The sequence below is a fragment of the Aptenodytes forsteri genome, unplaced genomic scaffold (genome assembly GCF_000699145.1).
Source record: "Aptenodytes forsteri isolate BGI_AS27 unplaced genomic scaffold, ASM69914v1 Scaffold139, whole genome shotgun sequence".
Classification (NCBI taxonomy): Eukaryota; Metazoa; Chordata; class Aves; order Sphenisciformes; family Spheniscidae; genus Aptenodytes; species Aptenodytes forsteri.
In genome coordinates this window covers 3,301,850-3,323,030 of record NW_008794414.1, presented here as the reverse complement: position 1 = coordinate 3,323,030, position 21,181 = coordinate 3,301,850, and the positions used below count along the sequence as shown (strand labels likewise).

General features: G+C 38.5%; 1 protein-coding gene across 1 annotated transcript in view; it reads right to left on the bottom strand.

The window, feature by feature from the left end:
* ATP6V1H (ATPase H+ transporting V1 subunit H) overlaps positions 1 to 21,181 on the bottom strand; it is a 53,523-nt gene that overhangs the window by 22,232 nt on the left and 10,110 nt on the right. The window contains exons 3-10 of the mRNA XM_009289345.1: positions 20,382 to 20,471; positions 15,600 to 15,713; positions 11,886 to 11,990; positions 10,760 to 10,813; positions 7,669 to 7,766; positions 5,984 to 6,176; positions 2,496 to 2,674; positions 1,619 to 1,744 (exon numbers count right to left, since the gene is read on the bottom strand). Coding sequence (XP_009287620.1) covers positions 1,619 to 1,744; positions 2,496 to 2,674; positions 5,984 to 6,176; positions 7,669 to 7,766; positions 10,760 to 10,813; positions 11,886 to 11,990; positions 15,600 to 15,713; positions 20,382 to 20,471 — 959 coding nt within the window. The remainder of the gene's footprint in view (positions 1 to 1,618; positions 1,745 to 2,495; positions 2,675 to 5,983; positions 6,177 to 7,668; positions 7,767 to 10,759; positions 10,814 to 11,885; positions 11,991 to 15,599; positions 15,714 to 20,381; positions 20,472 to 21,181) is intronic.

Sequence of the window (21,181 nt, the reverse complement as noted above, 5' to 3'; positions counted from 1 at the left end):
TTGGCCGCCTGGGCACACTGCCGACTCATGTTCAGCCGGTTGTCAACCAGCACCCCCAGGTCCTTTTCTGCTGGGCAGCTTTCCAGCCACTCTTCCCCAAGCCTGTAGCGCTGCATGGGGTTGTTGTGGCCCAAGTGCAGGACCCGGCACTTGGCCTTGTTGAACCTCATACAATTGGCCTGGGCCCATCGACCCAGCCTGTCCAGGTCCCTCTGCAGAGCCTTCCTACCCTCGAGGAAGGGTGAAGATCCATACAATATTGTTGAACAAAATACAAGTCCAGCATCACTTACTTAAGAAGTCAATAATAGTGGAAGGCAGGAAAAAAAGTAAGTTTAACAGTAAGCTTACGTATATTACAGTTGGAAAACAAGTAATCTGGCAGATAAGGGAAAATAAAATGATGTGGCTTGAAGCAAAGAAAGGATTGTCTGTCAAATGCCTTACAACGCAAAAGAGAAGTTCTGAGATGCAAGAATCTCCCCACCACATTGCAGGGGGGAGCTTGGTTTTTTGTGGGTTTTTGTTTGTTCATTTTGGGGTTTTTTGGGGGGAGCGGGGGGAGTTTAAAGGAACTGTTGTAGACCACTGTCTTTGTGGCAGCACAAGCACAATAAATTTACCTAACAGTCCCAGAACCAGGAGAGATGAATACAGTATTTCCTGTAGCAATTGCAATGTTTTGCTAAGCCTCAACATCAACTTCATGTTGCAGTTGGCAGCATCTAAAATTTTTGAAGTCTATAATCCTACGTATTTAGCAATATGTCCTCAGGGAGGAATTTATCAGACTTGTTTTTGTGAGGTTTCAGGGCAGACTGAAATGCACGTAAAGCTCAAGATCAGCTTGCTCTTGCCATGCCTTCTAACGTCTCACATGGTCCACTCGACCTCCTGATTTCCGTTAGGTCTGGCACTTATTAGCAAATACTGAACAGGAAGAACACCATGCATTACCAGTTAATGACAACGCAGTTAAACAACTAAGAGCTCCTACAAGCTATTTAAGACCTAAACATCTTTTGAGTACACACTTTCAGAAGCCAGCAAATAAGTCCTTGACTCCAAAAGGAAAGGTGAGCTTCAGCTTCGCTTCATTAACAATCTACATACACCAAACACAGTCCCAAGACGAAACAGACAGACTGCAACGTAATGCAACAAGTCAGATTTTCCATGGAACAGTACTACTACTTTCAGCCCCCAAGTATTCAAGACAGGAATTACTCAGATCAACAATAACACACAAACAACACAAAACTAAGACTAAGGAATGGTAAAAACATTTTTAATTACATCAGTTAGTATAGCTGTTTTTCAAGTGAAAGCATGAAAAGAGTCAACGGCACAAATTTGCACGCAAGTTAAGCTAGAGGTATTCCCTCTATCATCATGATCAATACATTTTGACCAGTAAAAGCAAATAAACAATTCTGCTTTTGAACAAAATGAACCATACATGAGTAAGAACCATACATTCTAAAAATAGCAATATGTTCTGACTTGCTTTCATTCCAGACATTACTTCGTGTTGAAATGTAAAACCTATATTGGATACAGGTTCAGTTAAACACAGAAAATATTAAAGAATTATGTGATTCAAAACTTGAAAACTTACTTGAGTAGTTCATAATTCTTCTCATTCAGTCTTACAGCGTTCTCCCGCCAAAACTTCTCAGACTTGTGTACAGGACTCCACTCCAGTCTTCCTGACTTGAGCTCAGAACTGTACTCATCGAAGGAGCTGCAACACAAAAGATCTAAATGAAATATTGGCTAAGCTTCTAGGAACAGAGTTTGAACTGCGTGCCCAAGCCTGTCCCTAGCAAGACAAAGCTGGAGCACAACTTGCTATGACACACTTGGAAGTCAGCTCTCTGCAGAGCATGAGAACTGCTCCCTGTCTCAGAGTTCAACACTTTAAAAATAAGGAAAGGCATGAAAAGCAAGAAAAAAAAAAAAAGTTGTTTTCAAACATACCCCTCCATCCACCCCGAAACAGAATTCCTGAAGGGGAAAAAAAAAAATATAGAAAAAAAAAAGTTGTTTTCAAACATACCCCTCCATCCACCCCGAAACAGAATTCCTGAAGGGGAAAAAAAAAAATATAGAGAAAAACTCAAGCCACACAACTACAGCATTTGGGAATTTAATTGGCTGTTTTGCCTGTTTTCTAGGTTTTAACTTCCCCCATCAAGGATCCCAGTCCTTGCCTTTCATCCAGTTAAACCTTTGACATGAACTACAATATGCAGTTCAATTTATGCACAAGAGCAAGAACTAGGTAAACACCAGGAAAAGCTTGAGTTAATCTGGACAGCAAAACATATTCTAATCAGGTAGTCTTCAGCTTAGACTGGAACTCCTGTAAGATCCCTCTGAAGCCCTTCAACAGTTTATCAGTTACAAGGATGACATACCCAAAAGTGAAGAAAGTTTTACCAGCGTTCATATAATTGGTCGGGTTTTTTTAAAGTTCACATTGCAAAGCATACCTAAGGTCCTGCACGCTCTCACCAAGCTTGTCCAGTAGAAATTTGATATCTTCACTTATGTCTTCATCATCATATTTCTGCTGATCCAAATTCTCTAGCTGCTTTAAAACTTTACACTGAATCATGGCAAGAGCATATTCTTGGCGAGTTTCTCTCTCAGTAGATTTCTCTAACAAATTCTAGGGAAGTAAAAATTTATTTATTTTGTTTGTTTTAGTAACAGACTACTTTTTTTCAAAGTGGTACTTTTATGAAACTCTTATTGGTGCTTTTTAATTCAGTAAGTGACAGAATTGACCACTTCCCAAAATAAGCTCTCCAAAGAAGCAAAGTATGAGTCTACCACACAGCGGCTGCTTTACACGCACATTTAGTAGCATAAATTGCCTAGGACTGACCTTACTATACAGGAGGAGTATTCATACCTGTCACTACAGCAGATGAAGAGGAACTTAAAATAAAAAAAAGGCTGTCTTGCAAGGTAGAAGTAATGCAACCATATGTGCTGAAAAGCACAACCACCACTGCATTCAAGTTTAGGTCACTTAGACCTTTTTCGTCCTAGATGGTATACTAACTTCAATACTAAAAAGTATTAATTCACCTGCTTTGATCATTTTCCACATCAAATCGGGCTGGCTACAAAGACTATTCAAAGGGCAGGCTTATATCCCAAATCCCAGTCTCTCTGCCATAAACAACTACTTTTATCTGGGTTTATCATTTTAGCTTTCTGTGCAGCAAGAGCATAAAGCAGGAAATCCTTAAAAAAAAAACAAAACTGAAGTCATCTTTCCAACTCAAGAGTTACCATCTGGATTAGATCAGCTTCTTTCGAATTTGGGAATATTCCAACTAGACATTTTTATTCAAACAGAAGCTTGTTGGTAAGACTGGAATTACAAGCACAGAATGTAATAGTCGAGTTCCAATGTCATTTATTCGTTACATTTCTACTCAATTTAATCAGTTTCAAATTATGTTGTTCAATCAGAGCTAGCCACCTGCACTTTTTGATAAAGCTGAAAACATGAATTCCATATAAAAGACAAAGTCCTTAAGAAACAGAACGTGTTCATATAAATAAGCCTTAACATCTGCCAGATATAAGCAATGAAACCATATAGAAGGAATTTGACTGCACCACTCATTCATGCCACAGAATCATTACACTTAAGGTTTCTAATATATCAGACATCATATTAGTTAGTAAGGCAGAACACTGCAAATAAGTGTTAAAACTTGCATACTGAAAATAAGTCATATTACTGCTTTTAATGGCCACATACAATTAGCTTTAATGTGCAAAAAAACCCCATTTCTATTTCAGTAAGAGAACTGAGAAATAAAAGGTAATTTACGTTAAGTAATGCTAAATTAGAGTTAAAAGTGCTAATGAAAGAAAGAGAACAAATAATGAATCTTAAAAGACAAAATTCAACAAGTTCAAGGAGCAGGTAGATAAACTTTCCAAAGAACTCCTAGTTAAGAGAATTATAGGCAGATGTGGAAGCTACTCCAAATATTATTACCTATCTCATACCATAGTGAGATATTCAAGCTTTTTATAGTGAAATAGAAAGGATATGTTAGGACAGTACAAACAGGAACACATGACTAAATAGAATGGATCAGTAAACTACTCAGTGATAAAAAAAAAATCTTAAGGTACAAAATGAGTTACAGGTAGGAAACAGACATAAAAGACAATAAAAGTATGAAAAATGAGGAAAAAACACTTTAATAGGTAAAGAGAAAAAGTAATTGATTCAAAGTAGACAGAAGTATCCAATACCTGTTGCTTTATAGAAGAAAATGACACTACAATTACATCAGGCAATTAACTTCCCAAACAGGTGAAACAGGTCAAATTCGGAGAAACTTGAGTAGTAGAGAAGACATATGCAAGTTGTCAAGACTCATGGCATACCTTCAATAATGCACAGGCCATAGGGATAATTTGGGGAATCATCAAGCCTAGTCCTTTATGCAAGTCACCTATTTTTTTTTCCCCCCCCGTAAACTTATACTGTGGCCTCTCACACAGGAAAAGGGCCGTTTTGCCCCTGCTACCTATTTTAATTTTGCTTCAGAACTCACAGCTCTGATGTTTAATTTCTAATCTACTATTTCCTGGCTGCCAGTTTATAACCTCATGTTCATGTCTTAAAGTTGGAGAAAGAAAACAGCTAAGCTAATTTCCCCGAAGCCTGTAACAGAACCATCTTATTCTTTCTCAGCCTGTATTTATTAAAAGAACTTGGCTTCATTTTTGTCTCCTCTTGCAAAACACAGTAAATCTAAGAACTAGCAATTATTTCTCCTACTTTTTATGACCTCAGAATTGGAAGAAGTTGAATATAAACTGCTGAGCCCCTCAACTTTTTCCTTTTTTTTTTCTCCCAAGCTGTCTTGCTATACAACCCTGCTTAATCCTAACATTAAGATCCTAAAGAACACTAGAACATCTACAGAGGTCTACACAGTAAGAATAGCCCCTACTGAATACCTCACACCACTGACCTCCTTCAACAGGACAAATAGCATATTCTTAGGACCTACCTTATCCAGAAATTTTTCAAAGTGGCAGATGTTTTTGGCTAGAGAGATTGTTTAAGTCACAGAGTAAGCACCTTCACACAGCTCATTATTGCTGATCCGCAAGTCAGTAAGTAACAATTCCCCTCTCCCTATCCTAATTTGCTTGCAACACCTACTACTGGAACACAACCAACACCCAGCAAAAGAGTTTCCAAGATCTACATCTCCTACTCAGGATACAAGTCCTGTTTTAAAGCAGGATTACAAGTTGTTATAGCATTCCTGTATTACATACAAGACGCTTGACAAGCATGCATATAAAGCTATGTGCACATGCACAATTAGCATGCATGAACACAAACTGGTACTCTCACAATGAAAACATCAAGCCTCGGTGCTCAGTTATTCCAGATTATCTTAAATAGGACCAATGATTTTCAGGTAACGTGGACACAGTAAGTCAACTAATCACTCTTACATGGATATTCTCATTCGTATTGACAGAGCCACCAGGAAAAGATTTTTGGACTAGCAGATAAAAATAATTTCCAAGTCAGTCAGCTGGACAAACATATGCATGTTTAAAATATTTTTTTTTTTAATTAAAGCTTCATAAAGCAAACTTTATCAGGTATTAGTAACTACAGTGTTTTACACTAGTACCAGTAGAAAAAAGAATCTTGAACTAAAGAAGGGAAGTCACTAGTGCCTGTGTTAACATATTTTTTTTAGTCAACCTTATCTGAAGAAGACATTGAATAGCAGACATCTATTACTTGTAATAGCATGTCTATTACCTGTAGCAAAACTCAGTTCACAAAAAAAAAGGGAGAATTAAGCTTTCAATTCAGTTTACTGATACAGTCTAGCAGAAACAGCTGTGCATCAGCAACATTTGACACCTACTCATTTGAGAGAGAAGCGCAGTACGATTGACAGACGCTTACCCGAAATGCTGCAAGGATGATTCTAGTTACTTTCTCTTTGACAGATTCCTGAAGAATATCTGACAGCACTGGAACAATATTGTACCGACGGAGATATTCACACATTTGAGGGCTAAATGCCAGCAGCCACACACAGAAAATCATCTGATACTGGAGCTGGAAGCCGCATTTGTTGCTCAAGACCCCCATGATACTGAAAAATTAACATAGTATACATTTAATTTTTAAATAATGATTGCATAGATTGCATTGCTCCACCCTGAAACATTAGAAGAAGTGGTTAACAGGAACTTATTGGAAAAAGCTGCGGAGGATGAGTATACAACCCAGGCTTCACAGTATCCTGCACCAGTATTTATCATTGTACAAGCAGCTTGTTCAGAAAGCCATCTTTTAAAGATAGTTATTTCCTCCTTAGCCTTACAGCCATAAAGCTGCGTTTTCCCATGTGAACTGGTGTGGTACTGTATCCATCTTGAGGTTCACTGAGACCTTTTTTCTACTGGCATGTTTAGAGCATTATTTGTCATTCTAGGAGAAACAGAGAAACACATAGCTACTCCTTCAGAGTTAAAAAAGAGAAGGAGTAAACAGACAGAACAAAGTCTACACAAATTGAACTTGTTTCCTTAATTGTATCTCTCCACAGGAGTGTCTGAAATGAGCTGAAGTAGTCATTATTTAACAAGTGAGTTCTCAGAAAACAGCTTATAGATATAATACATCACAGAGATACAAAGCACTGCTATAGAAGAAATAATATCACAAGATCTCCAAGAAGAAATCATGCAGAAGCTTTGTTCAGCTGAAGTTTTGAAAATTTAATAAGCCATTTACAGATCCATTCCAAAAAAAGCTTACCCAATTTAAAAAGAAAAAATTATTTACTTTCAAGATCATTACTATCAAAATTAAGACAAATTCAAGCTTGTTGAAACGCGAGCTTATTGTAATGCTTTAATAGTTTATTAAAAAGCTTCCTTGGTGAAAAAGTTTGTTTCAATAGTGTCATCTTGACACACGTGAACATCTTTTGAACTTTCACTTCACTGGCAACTTTGACTTTTCTCCATTTCAGAGTACAGGGGTATTTTTTTCTTAAAGTGCAAATCGTATAGCCACCATCCCCAATAGAGGCACGCATGGCAGAAAAATTATTTATAGACAAGCATTTTTTCACATAAGATGAGTGACAACATCCTAGCCTCATGCAGAGCTATTTATGAAGAGAATCTGGATAAAAGAATGACCTACTTGAAGCTGTATGTGGCAAAAAAAATTGAGCTTAGCTCTAGAACATCTTTCTCCTTTCACTAATATTTTCAGACTGAACAACTCCAAACTGAAAGACAAGGAAGATTAGCAGAAACTCATTCCGTTAGTCCTTGTTCTATTAAACAGAAAAACACAGCATCTTCAGCTGAAGACAAATGGCTGTATTCCCCTTCAGATATTTAAGCAGTTCTTCATGAAGAGTAAAGTAGCATTAAAGCCTCAACATTGGTACCTATATCTGCAAGTTTCATTTGTCTATTTGACTGTATTAATGTTTGAAGACAAATAGGTTTTGTACTCAAACAGAGCAGCTGTCTTTTGCAAGAGAGTTCTATTCGAATAAAGAGGTCACTGGGGAACACGCTATTGTAAGTGCAAGTATATCCATATAAATTGAAATAAATGCTCACCAATTTACTCCATCTGCTTCTACCCACGCAAAGCGATACTCATTGACCCTGAGCATCAGCTGCAGACATCCAGCAACACATTGTACATACTGGGAACTCTGGGTGAAAAGAAGAACATATCACTTCTTACAAGAAGAGTTAGGTAGTAAGTGCTGAAGTTCAGTTTTCCAAACTAGGCTTTACTGGCATACTTCAACACACATTTCTTCAGTGACACTTCTGAGTTAAACAGGCTCACCCTTATAATGCTTTACATCCTCCTATTTAAAAAAAAAAAATCTCAACTTACAAGAAGAGTTAGGTAGTAAGTGCTGAAGTTCAGTTTTCCAAACTAGGCTTTACTGGCATACTTCAACACACATTTCTTCAGTGACACTTCTGAGTTAAACAGGCTCACCCTTATAATGCTTTACATCCTCCTATTTAAAAAAAAAAAAAATCTCACAAGAAAAGGTGGGAAGCAAAATATAAACGGAGTAGAGTTTTGAATAGGAAAGAAGCGTTATGCAAGTGATACCATTTTACACTACCACAACAGATTTTTATAGCCCATTTGAACATGCCTTCCTTCAGCACCTATGAATGAAGGCTGTCTTCTGTTTGATTATACTGCCAGAGCCCTTTCATCCACAGAGTCAATTATTATTCCATTGAGCAAACTTTGGGAAATGAATGAGCAAACTAGTTACCAAGCTTGAAGAAGTTTGCTAGAGGTCATTGTAGAAAAAGGGTTCTTGAGCCCAGGTTCTTTCCACTCTCATTCTCCAACTCAAAACAGCAGTGGTGTCATTACAATTGTATATTTTCCTACGCATGTGCCACACAGCAAGCACCGCGCTTATCATAATGAGATGTATATTTATACAAAAAAATACCATTAGAAAAACGAGTATGCAAAATCATCCTCAAAGTTTAGCTTTGCATTTTAATTTTCTCTTCCTTTCATTAAAAGCTTAGCACAGTATACTGTGCTAAGAAAAGAATAAGACTAAAACTTTCCCATTAGGAAATCGGTGAGAGATGCACACTGAATTCTATTTTCATTCAGACTCCTATATGAACAGTCAAAGACAGAATCATTAAACAGCTTTTCATCTCTAAAAGCATGTATTTTCTGTGCAGTAACAGATAAGATGGTCTGCAGTTCAAAAATGGGTTTTGGTCAACCCATTGTCCCTCCCACTACAGCAACAGAAAGATCCCAAGGTACAACAGAAGTGGCATTTTTTTCTCTTCTTGCTCAACTTCTGGCATTATTTTCACTAATACTCACATATGCTGCTGATAAAATGCTGGCGTTTTTTTCCTATAAGCCTTTTTCTTTACTAAGTGTCTTGAAAGTCTTATGGTAGATCACTCACATAATACAAGGTCAAACCTTTCAAACATTTAATGGAGTAAAGGAGTTAGGCAATCCCATATGAAGAGAAGAGACAATAAACAGAATTTAAAATAAAGATGAATTCATTCTGTCTCTCCCACCAGAGATTAAGACCTTTATGTAAAAAACTGAGTCTGAACATCTAGGCCCAAATCATCACACAGAACATTCATTTCCCTGGGTAGGTATTCACTCTCACACACCATGCAAATAAAACAGCTATAAACACACATACAGCCCTCCTGCCCCAAACAATGTATTAATTTATCTACATCACCAACCTGTGTACTACTGAACTTGGAGTTTTCTTTTTAAAGAGTCTATCATAAAAGCATTTTCTTCCAACACTATTATAATTGAAATTTCGTTAAGAGATCCCAGCCCTCATTTCCTGTGTAAAATGTTACAACTGCATCTCTAATTCACTCTGAAATAAATTAGTCAGGACCTGCTTGAAAATCCTGCACAAGCTAGATCTGAAATCAGAACACTAACGGAGTCAAGGCAATACTTATCCAACTTAATTATCCTACAACATATTTGCACTATCAGTTCTGCTGCCTTGGGACCCTGCAGTAGTATGGTACATCAATGCAGTGCTACAATACAATGAATACAGATTTCTAAGCAAGTTAGAGGAGCTCACAGCTCCATAACAAGTGGTGGTGTGTGCTGTAGAACTACTTACTGTTTTAAGGCTCTACGACAGAGGGCTGTCAGCCTAACAAAATCTAACAGTATGGCACACAGAACTGCACATGAAATACTGAAATACTTCAACTTCTACGCTCAGGCCATAATTTTACTCCCTATCCACAGTCATGCATAACAGTCTTTCATCTTTTCTATTTTAAACCCTGATCAGGTGGTAATTTAAGAGGCTTTTCTCTACAGGAAGCTAACGCTTTAAAGCAATGACTACATTTAGAAGAGAAACAAATTCCAGGTTCATATTTAAGTCTTTTGAAAAACTGTGAACACTTTCAGGTTGCAAAAGGAAAAGACCAAACTGAATCCTACTCCACATTCAAAAGCTATGATAAACTGCCTTGTTGTGCCACAACAGAATAGAAAATCCAGTTATGATGATCACTTGTGTTTGCTATACTGCTGCAGTGCATCTCCAAGCTCAACAGCCATTAAAGCTGCATGAAATTCGGTATAAATAAATACTGATGTGAAAAGGACAACCCATTTTCCCCTGAATTCAAGCTATCCAAATATGAAAAGCTTACAACTTTGAAAGCACTCTTGTAATTTCATGCTACAGAGGTTTGAGGGACAAAGTTAGCGTCAGTATCTGATGTGCCTTTTCTAAGTTCTGCACATTACAAGAGCCAAAAGCTTCTTACTCTCACGTTACTTCTAGAAGTCAGACAGTTTAGTACTAAACAGACAGTATTGTTCAAATATTAAATTAATTGCATATTTTTTTTCAAGTTTTAATGAAGAGGATGCTAGATACATCTACATTTTTAACAACTGAAACCAACTTGTAAAATACATACTTCGACTGCCAGCATTTTCTGCTAAACCAGTGTTTTAAGAATACTTTTGTTTCTTGGCGCCATCACCTGGCACTCTGTTGTCATACAGTTCTGATTCCAAGTACTTTCTATTACTGACACCAGAACAGCTCTGCACCTTAATCTGAGGAGTGGATATCACCTGCCCAAAATAGCAAATTGACAGATTCAAAGATATACTCACATCACTTGTGGAGACTGCTCCTGTTTCCACAGAACCCCCTGTACCACGTAGTTTCTAGCAAAAAAATAAAAGTTCAAAATCAGAGCTGTCCTTCACCCTTACGGAACAGTTGTTACCAAGTTTCTTTCAATTCTCCCATCACTTTGATTAAGAATCTATTAGATACTTTTTCTGCTCAATATATTATGATAATATATTGTATTTGTTTCCCACACACACCATCATGTCTATGCATCCAAGAATATGCTTGAAGCTGATCCTGGTATATGAAGATTTAATTTTTTTCTTTTTTTTTTTTTTTTTTTTTATTTTAAGTGTGGTTTTAATAAAAATTTTTTTCCTTTTTTTTTTTAATTTGAAAACCGTTCTCTTGAATCTTTCTGAAGGAAATTCCAACTTTAAGATTATTCTTCCAGAGTAAAATTAAAACTCATTTTTAATAAGCCCAGTCTGGAAAACTATGAAAAAAAAATACCCCTACTAAACCTACTGAATGTTTGTCTGCTCTCCAGAATCCACCTCTGCTACAACAGAATGACAAATCACTGGGTTTTGATAAGGGGAAATCTCCAAAAATGAATACAAAGGAGAACAATTAATCTTTGAAGGAGAAGCCAGCAGTAAGAAGTTCATATTGAGCTAATGGCATACAAATACTGTCCAAATAAGTCAGGATTTATTTATTTTAAAGTGACAGGATTAAAAATAAAAACTTTGTACTACAGTAAACTGTAAAAAAGTTTTGATATTCACTTCCTGCTGCCATGTGATTCTTCTTCCTAGCATAAAGCTCTGAGAAACAAAACAATACAGGGAGACAAAAACTCCTCATCATATGTTTTCTCAGTGTCCAGAAGAAAATAAACATTTACCAACAGAAAAGACAAAAAGCCCTATTTTTTATTTTTAATTTAAATTTCAAGGATTGGAGTAGAAATATAAAATATTAAATTAAAAAGTATGTGTTTGAATAAGGGATAGTTAGCTTTAAAAATAACAAAGTAAAATTCCATTTTTAAAAAAAGAAAACCAAAAAAACCCCTCCTGATTGCTCATCTATATATTCACATTCTTGAAAAAAAGTTTCCAAAGTCACTGTAACATTTAAACAGAAGTAGCTTTTTACCTGTGAACTGAGCTGAGTTTTAATCCAGTTGAAATAGTAATTCAAGTCACTGCCTTCCATAAGTTCCCTCCCCCACGCAGCCAGTTTGGCAATAATTCTTGCTGCCTGAAAGAGAATGCAATAAACAGATTTTTCAAACGCTGCAATTTCAGGATTCAGTGAAAAGTCATATAAGCTCTGGAAACCAAGGTTAGGTAAAAGACAACCCCTTACAGAAATCGACCTGTTTTCTTTGTAGGGGACCTTTCATGCCTAGTAATTTTGTTTCTTCAGCTTTCTGCTGCTTCTACTTCCTAGTAACCGGTATATTTTCACAGTGTTATCGGATACCTGTCTCTGATGATGTTCACAAGGCACCAACAAAGAACTCGGAAGGGGGGGAGCTATCAATGGGCTACTGCTGTAGGACACTATTACAGTCAGAAATCCATCAACAGTAAGACACTTAACGGTCTAACACATACATGAGTGGGCTTACTTTAAGCAACTACGGCATATGCCAATACAAACGACTGCAAAGTATTAAAGTTTTCTGTACTTAAACTGAAGCAAGTCATCTTCAAGAAGGAAGAAGTTTTAAGCCCAGAAAGAGAAGAGCAGAAAACCAAAAGGGAAGACAGAATTTAAGAATGAAGTTGAGGAGTAAAAATGTAGTCAGGCTAAGAATTTTCATGATGCCTATGGCACAAGAATACATATAACAAAAGTATATTTCTATGCCAGCCTTTCCAAATTATGTTTGAAGTAACTCTACATTGCAGCCTGCAGTTTATTTACAGAAACATTTGAGCCGGCTTATATATAGAGGCAGTCTAACCAAGAAACTACTGAGGTAGGGGTTTGTTTACCTGCCTACAGCTCTGTGATGCAGTGAGGAGACTATTCCAGGCACCTTTCCACTATACTGCATTCAGATGTGCAGCACCACCACCACTGACTTCTAGAGGGATTATGACTGAGAGTCTGGAACAACGATTTCTACACTGAAATGCATCAAATCCACTTCTGAACGCAGCCACGTAACCCTATAAAATCCCTTCAGCTTTAAAACATGAGATATTAGATTGCTAGCTTATCATGCTCCTGAGTTAAAACCGCTACCTGACCCCTGAATAAGAGCCCATTTATGCCTAGCAGAATTTGAGCCTGAACACAGAGAACAAATATTTTTATCTGTCTACACAAATACAATGATGTGGCAGCAAAAGTCTTCCAGTGTGTATAGTAAGGAAGGGGAAAAAAAACCAAACTACAAAAACAACACAAACCTAAAACTTTGTTTTGAAAACATTCATGTGAAAATACACAGAGAGTCCTAAAAGGCACAATAAGGGCGCAAACTTAGTGTTTTAAAGTAGATTCACATTACGTGAAGTTGTCTGTGACTTGTCCTGGTTTCAGCTGGGATAGAGTTAATTTTCTTCCTAGTAGCTGGTACAGTGCTGTGTTTTAGATTTAGGATGAGAACAATGTTGATAACACACCGATGTTTTAGTTGTTGCTAAGCAGTGCTTACACTAGTCAAGGACTTTTCAGCTTCTCATGCCCTGCCAGCGAGAAGCTGGGAGGGGGCACAGCCAGGACAGCTGACCCAGCGTTTGTCTTCCCAAGTAACCGTTACGTGTGATGGAGCCCTGCTTTTCTGGGGATGGCTGAACACCTGCCTGCCGATGGGAAGCAGTGAATGAATTCCTTGTTTTGCTTTGCTTGCGTGCGCGGCTTTTGCTTTACCTGTTAAACTGTCTTTATCTCAACCCACGAGTTTTCTCACTTTTACCCTTCCGATTCTCTCCCCCTTCCCACCACGGGGGGAAGTGAGCCAGCAGCTGTGTGGTGCTTAGTTGCCAGCTGGGGTTAAACCATGACACTTGTAAAGTTACTTGTATATTTTTGCAGTACCTAAAGAAAACAATATCTGAATAACACATCTGTGAGCAGAGAAATACTGGGCGTAGAAATTTCTATACTATACATTTGAAAGCCACCATTCTAGGGAGACTAATTAGTTTGCACTGCAAGGCTCTAAAAATTACACTTTACCTGCACACTTGAGAAGTCAGTATTATCTGAGTTTGCCCAGACTGCAGTTTTACAAGGTGGATCTTCAGCAGCAATACCGCCCCCCCCAAAAAAAAAACACCCCCCCCCCCCCCCCCCACCAAAAAACCCCCCCCAGCCTCGTCCTTCAGCTGCACCAAGTAACCTGATTCCACAGCCATGCACTGAATCAGTCAGATTAAAATTTTAATTAAAAAAAAAAAATCAAGCCTGACATTTTCATTGAAAACAGGCCAGCTCACTGTTCAAGTCGCAGCACAGCCCCAAACACAGTTGCACTGGCCATACCTATGGGCAAACAGCATGACTTGCCTGGAATTCCTTGCACCAGTACTGCCACCACAGCATAACACAGGCCAGGTATGTGGTTTTGTAGCCTGAGCCACTTGATTCTACCATACCAGGTCAGCGTAAACATATGCAGTGAAGAACAATTCATACCCATGCAGTTTACTCCCTCTTTAAGCCATAATACAAGTTTTATTGTGGAAACTATGGTCTCTATTAGGAATTTACAGTAATACAAGCATATTTTCTCCCACAAGGAAAAAAACTGCCGAGATGAAATGGCCAGTTCTCACCACAGACAACAGAAGAATATTAAAAATTCTAGAAAAGTTACTCCATATACACCAGCAGCACCCAGTGGCTCAATGCACAGCAGATACTGTACAATGCACATGGTTGTACTGGGCTTGGCTGGGATGGACTTAATTTTCTTCACAGCAGCCCATATGATGCTGTGGTTTAGACTGGTGACCAAAACAGTGTTGATAACATACCAGCGTTTTAGCTGTTGCTGAGCAGTGCTTGCACAACATCAAGGACTTCTCTGTTTCTCACTCTACACTTCCAATGAGTGGACTGGGGAGGGGGGGGCCAAGAGTCTGGGAGGGGACACAGCCGGGACAGCTGACCAAAGAGATACTGGCTGAGCATCAGTCTGCTGGTGTTGTGTCATTGCTTTTGCATCGCTTCTTTTTGTTGGATTTGTTTTGGGTTCCACCCCCCCTCCCTTTTTTCCCCTTCACTTATTAAACTGTCTTTATGTTGACCCATGAGTTTTCTCACTTCTGCCCTCCTGATTCTCTCCCCAGTCCCTCTCGGGGGGGACTGTGCAAGCAACTGGGTGGGAGCTTTCCTGTCAGCCAGGATCAACCCACCACAACAGCAGACATTATTTCTTCCCCAGTATGCTTACAAACCGTTTTAAGCAGATTTCAAGTGGCATTATAGTAATTTGAGCATATGAGAGAATAAGGTTCATCAAAGTAAAAATATTTCCCTTTCACAGGATGAGAACTTAAATTTTAATATTTTTACAGCATGAGGAGCATTGACTGGCAGTTGTGACAAAAATTATTTTTCTAGTTATGTCTTACCGTGCTTAATTAATTCTAAAATCCTTGCTTTTCTGAGCCTTTAAAACCTGCTCTAATCTCCCAGAAAAAAAAACAATGTCAATAAACAATATAACTTTTCTTTCTAAAATGTGGTCAAGTAAAGCTTGTATTAAGAATGACTCATCTAGATTGCAAGAGGAAAACTTTCCAGTCCAGGCAGTAGTTTAGCTTCAAACTCCATAAATCTCCTAAAGAAAAATAAAACCAGCATTTTTGTCTACCATCTTCAGAGACGGGTTCATTTAAAACTTACCATATGCACAGTGAAAAGATCTTGTCGATTCAACATTGGCAGAAAATAGGACCATGCAGTGTTTTTACCACGTTTTGCATAATCAAAGAAGATACAAACACGCTGATGATTTTCCTGTAAAAATTGGGAGAGGGGAAAAGATGAGAGACTTGGAAAAGCCTTCAATATAAAGCAGTTATTTGCTCCTCATTATGTTGGCATACATTATCAGAGTGTGTCCTGGCTTGTAAGAGCCCATGGAAATTTTTCAGTTTGACAGTTACTTGTGGATACAGTTCATTTCAGCATTCCAACATTAAGGTTAGAGCTTTGGGGCGGGGGGAAGCAAACTTTGAAACCCTAGTTATATCTCAGTACTCCAACACCTACTTGAGTAAAAATGGATGCATCCTTTTGATCAAGCAAGCAGAATGAGAGAAATGAGAGACTAGCTAAATACTATCATTTTCCAGAGGAATGCTACTCTTCATCCAATCAATTATGCCAGAATGAAGTCCACACAAAGTTTTCCACGTATTGCTACTTCCACACAAAAGCCTGTTGTTCAACTTGGCTGCGTGTGCTACAAGTGAAACTTCGGAGTCGTAAGCTAGTCCTGCCTCTCCATTCCTCTCAATGGGAAGCAAGCTCTTCTCTCCCAGATGGGGCTGCAACTGGTTCAGCTGTTATCTCAGGCAACCTGCATACCGAGGAGAGGACATAGTCACCAGAAGTCTGTTCTCCAGGGCTTCTAGGCTGAACCACAAGAGACCACAAGTACCTGAACCTGGGCACCGTGCACAGTTTCTTCAAGCATTTCACCTAGTAACCACCACGAAAAGCAGCTATTATGGTTCTCCTTAAAGCAGACCACAGAAGAGGCCATGCAAACCTGAAGGAGAAAGAGGAGCTCTGCTATTTCCTAATAGCCTAGAATATAGACAGTCTTCCAGAAAATCAAGTACCTGGATTCTTGCTTTTCCCCAGCATTTCCATATACTTTCTAGCCTGGTGGATAGTAAGCTTTCATTCTAAAGAGATGTCTCCCCACCGAAGTCAAGCTACTACAACAAAGTATACAACTCCTATCAAGCAAAGCAAAACTGTTTGAAACACTGTAATTGGGAACTCTCATGAGAACAGTATCTCAGTCTCCACTACCCAATAAATTTAAATTTCAAACTCCCCTAGCTGAAGGGCCTTCCTTCATCAATTCAGCACCTTATTATTAACTCTGTGGACCAAGAATCAGCAGGCAAGCCTGCTTGTTGGAATACGATCCGTTAAGCACAAGATGACCTGAGCGTATCCATGATCCAAACACTGGCATCTCGCTAAGCATTAGAGTTGCAACCAACCCTTCATTGAAAGTATCAAAGTTACTGCACCACATGTGCTGCGAATTGCTATCCTGATCACTGACTGGTCAGGTCACTGGGGAAGGTCAGGTGTCACTAGTTATCTGATAGTCATAACCCTTACAATGATTAATGTTCTATATGGCATGTGTCAAAAAGCACTCAAAAACCCTCTCAAAGTTTGTTGTTCAAACTATGATATAAAAATTTTAAAAAAGTAAGATCTCAGGAACACAGTGCCTTGGTGAGAGCCTCTGCTCTGTGAGGGCTAGTTTGATGAAAAATGGCAGTTCAATCAAATAAATCACTGTTAGCACCTACACTTGTGCTACACAGAGTATAGCTAAAAAGATCAAAAATAACTAGATCAGCAAGTTCAGTTTACAACATAACTAAGGAGGAGACAGACAGGTCTGGAAGCAGAAAAGCTGAAATAACTTCAACATGCTGTCAATCAGAAGACTAGTCTGGTTTGCTGTTAAGGCGCGGAGTACAGACAGGAGGGAAGGAGTGGAGAACTGCCTACGGCCCTGAAATATGTACTGCTGCACCTTCCTAGGCAGCTACTGACTAGACAAATAAAAATGGAAATCCTGAAGCTCTCACATCAACAGTTGATTAATTTAGCATCTGTCATTTCTGAAGAAGCATAATGAAGCTCACTTGGGTAATACTGCTACCTGCACTAACTACAGTGCAGGTTCTTAAAGATTTCACAAGTAACAGACTGTGCAGTGTGATGGGGTCACTAATCCAGAGAAATTGTTCCAAGTATTTATCATATGATTAGAATAAGAAGTGTTTCCTCAGGGATTCCAGTATGCTAACACTCTCCACCTTCAGAAATAAGCAGAATGGTGATACTCTTAAGGCAATCACCACATTAATTTCACTTCTGACAGCCTCCAAAAGAAATCTTTCTTAGAACGACGATCAAACCCATAAGCAGAACTGCTGGAACAATCCTAGACACCCAGGTAGGCTTTTGGTGTGCTCAAAACAGAGTTGATTGATTTTTACAACCTCACAAGAAAAGCATAGAAAGATAATAGAAGAACCACAGACGGTCATTATAAATACAGACAAAAGCTGGATACTGTTACCTATGATAGTTTCTAGAAATTTCAGCTATCGAAAGGTAGCTTTCAAATACTATTTGTTCGTCTCATGAAACCACAGTGAACATCCTTGCTCAAAACAATTTTACTGAAAGAGTCGGTGGCACCATGACAGGCCATGTCCTTGAACAATTTCTCGCTTAAAATCTTTGCACGTACTGTATTAAGACTACTCGGGCAAAGACAGGAGACTTCATATCCACTATCGTGGAGTCTTCTGTCGATGCAGTCTGCGGAGACCCTGCACTAAACTCATAGTCACAGAATCAATGGCCAATATGCTGCTTTCTGACAAGAATCTTACACCTTGAAAATGTGCAACCAAGGGTCCGTAAGGCACCACTGACAGCATGTTCTACCATCTGAACATGATCAAAAGAAAACAGAAGTCCTGTTTCAGCCTTGCCTAGTGGCGGCATGGAGGGTTAGGAGGCCATGGGATGATACCATGCAGACGCCTGCACACAAGCCCTCTTTGCCAGCAGCAAGATATCACTGAATAACGAAGTCACACAGAGCATTGCAAAAGCCAGTGCAGGCTTTCAGATACTGAAGCAGAATTTCTAAAGTGAAAAAGGCATCCAATTTCAAACAAAAGCAAATCTATACTGGGCACCAACATCTCTATTCTCCTGTATCACTATAAAGCCTGGACAATTTAAGTCATTATGTTTAACATTAAGAATTCCACATATGCCACTTCTGTGGCAGGGTAAGGCCCTGAATACAGAAGTGTCAGTGCATGACCATAAAGTCAAGAAAACATGCTCATCTAGACACATATGACAGAACCAAGATGGTAAATAAGATATTACTCAGAACGACTTTCTGTGACCGCCTAGAACTAATGCAATTGTTTGAGAGTGAGCCAGTGAAAGCCTTTACCTGTGGGGTATTAATTCCACAGTACAGCAGATGATATCGGCTATCGCATATTGTAGCTATAGCCTATGTGCTAACGTCAAAGCACGTAAGCAATACAAGACCGACTGACACTCACAAAAAGTTCCAAAGAAGGGCAAATGAAATGATTACTTCTGTGGCCACCGACATGTCTCACACAGAAAATGAGACCCATTCCTCACAAAACTAGCCATAATAAACAGAGTCCTCACACACTAAGACAAAGTTTGTCATCAAATGCATAAACCAAAACAAGATACTCCCAACTCAGTGTCCTAATCAAGGAATGACACTGAGGCTCCCTTTTGTCTTCTCTGCTTCTTGATGTTTGCATCACACTTGAGAAAAAGTAAATCTAAAGAAAAGAGGAAGAAGGTGAGAGTGACAAAGCTGCAGATGGGCATGAATAAACTGCCACCACCACCACCAGCTATTATTCTAGCACTCAGGGCACTCACTCAGGGCTGTAACATGCAGACAAGCACCTGAAAGAACACCATAATCCTCATGTTATACGTACTGTGGAGAACTTCACACTTTTCAACTTGCCTGTTGGCAATACTGAATACTCAGAGCTGGAATTAGAACTCACATGGTTCACCTCCTAGGGCAATGCCCTAAACCGTTAAGTTATCACTAGACACATTTCACTGCAACCTTGTATTAAATATAACATAAAACAGCAGAAGAGAAACTGTCAAACAGCCAGATATTCTACGTGAATACCAGAAGAAAACCTTGCATAACTCAACCCATCTTGTTACATCATCACTCTAACCACTTTCTCTTAGTCTACTAGAGAGCGAAGAAATGCAAAAGCAGGATTATCTGATTGAGTAAAGTCTTCTCTTGACTTGCCCAGGTCAGCAGAGCAGTCCTGACACCAAATTTAATAGCCTACTCTTATAAGTCACTGCATCCCATAGCTACATATTTCATTGAATCAGAAGTTCCTGTTTTATAATTAAACCATGGAGAATTTCAGAACGTTGTCCTAAACAGTCTAACTTATGTTGGAAACCTGAAGCTGCAGAAACGACACCTTCTTGCTGAGAGCGGCCAAATTAACACCTTCATAGGAAAAGCTTCAACAACTTCAAGTTAGAAGTCATATCCTACCTACACAACAGGAAAGGGCTGAGGTCACAAATCATCCCTTAACACCCAAGTTTTGCATCAAACATGGTTGAGAGCCAACAGAGAAGCATACAGGTATGTTTTATTTCCAGAATATGAACATATATATACACAAGACTAAGTTACCCATACAACTTTAGTCCTAACATTTAACTTCTGAAGATCTGAAAATTTAAAAGAATATTTTTAATACAGTATGACAAACACCTGAAGAGACCTGAATTAGGCTAAGGAAACATTCAAGCATGCATTTAAAGACTTAAAAATAAGACAGGTTATTGACCTACTTGCAGCATGTCATCAACCATAGTCAGAATGTACTGAACCGTCTGTTCCTTGGAGATATGAGTCATCAAGTTTATAAATGTTTTAGCACACTAGAAATATAAGAGAGACATTAAAATTAATATTAGCAATTATCTTCATTCCTTTTGATAATATAAAACAGGACCTCATTAATTCACAGTTAAGTCTTACGTAAGCACTGAGTATCCCAACATCTTATTCAATTGCAATGAGATGAATACATTTGACATTATATTACAAAGAAAATTTTCTGTCACATTGATTGTTACCTTTTACAAATTGTTCTATGGCTTTTAAATGAAATAACAAGTACTCACTAGTGAAAGTCAGCAAGGTGCTTTGTTGAAAGACTGATTAGAAAAACCTCCATCAGCATCTTTTTTTATGGCAGTGAGGAGAAGAACCAAGTAAATTGCCAAAACAGCAACAAACTTAGACACGGTATACAGAAGTTTCAGCAACTTGAATGGAGGGACGGAAGACAGGTCACTCTTACCTGTTCACTTCCTATACATTGTAGACAAATCTTTGTTCATATTTGAGCTGTTTTCTGCCTCCTGAACAACTCTACTCTACAATTTCAGGAACAGATATAATAGGCTGGAACAGTCACAACACTACTTTTTACGCTTCCTCCTTCCACTTCACCACATTCAACTAAAACTGAAAGAAAAATGGAACTCTGAACTGCTACACTGTAATTATACAGTGGCACATAATGTTCACAATATATGCTTTTGTCACTATGCAAATTATCCATTACATAATAGCAGTCACACAT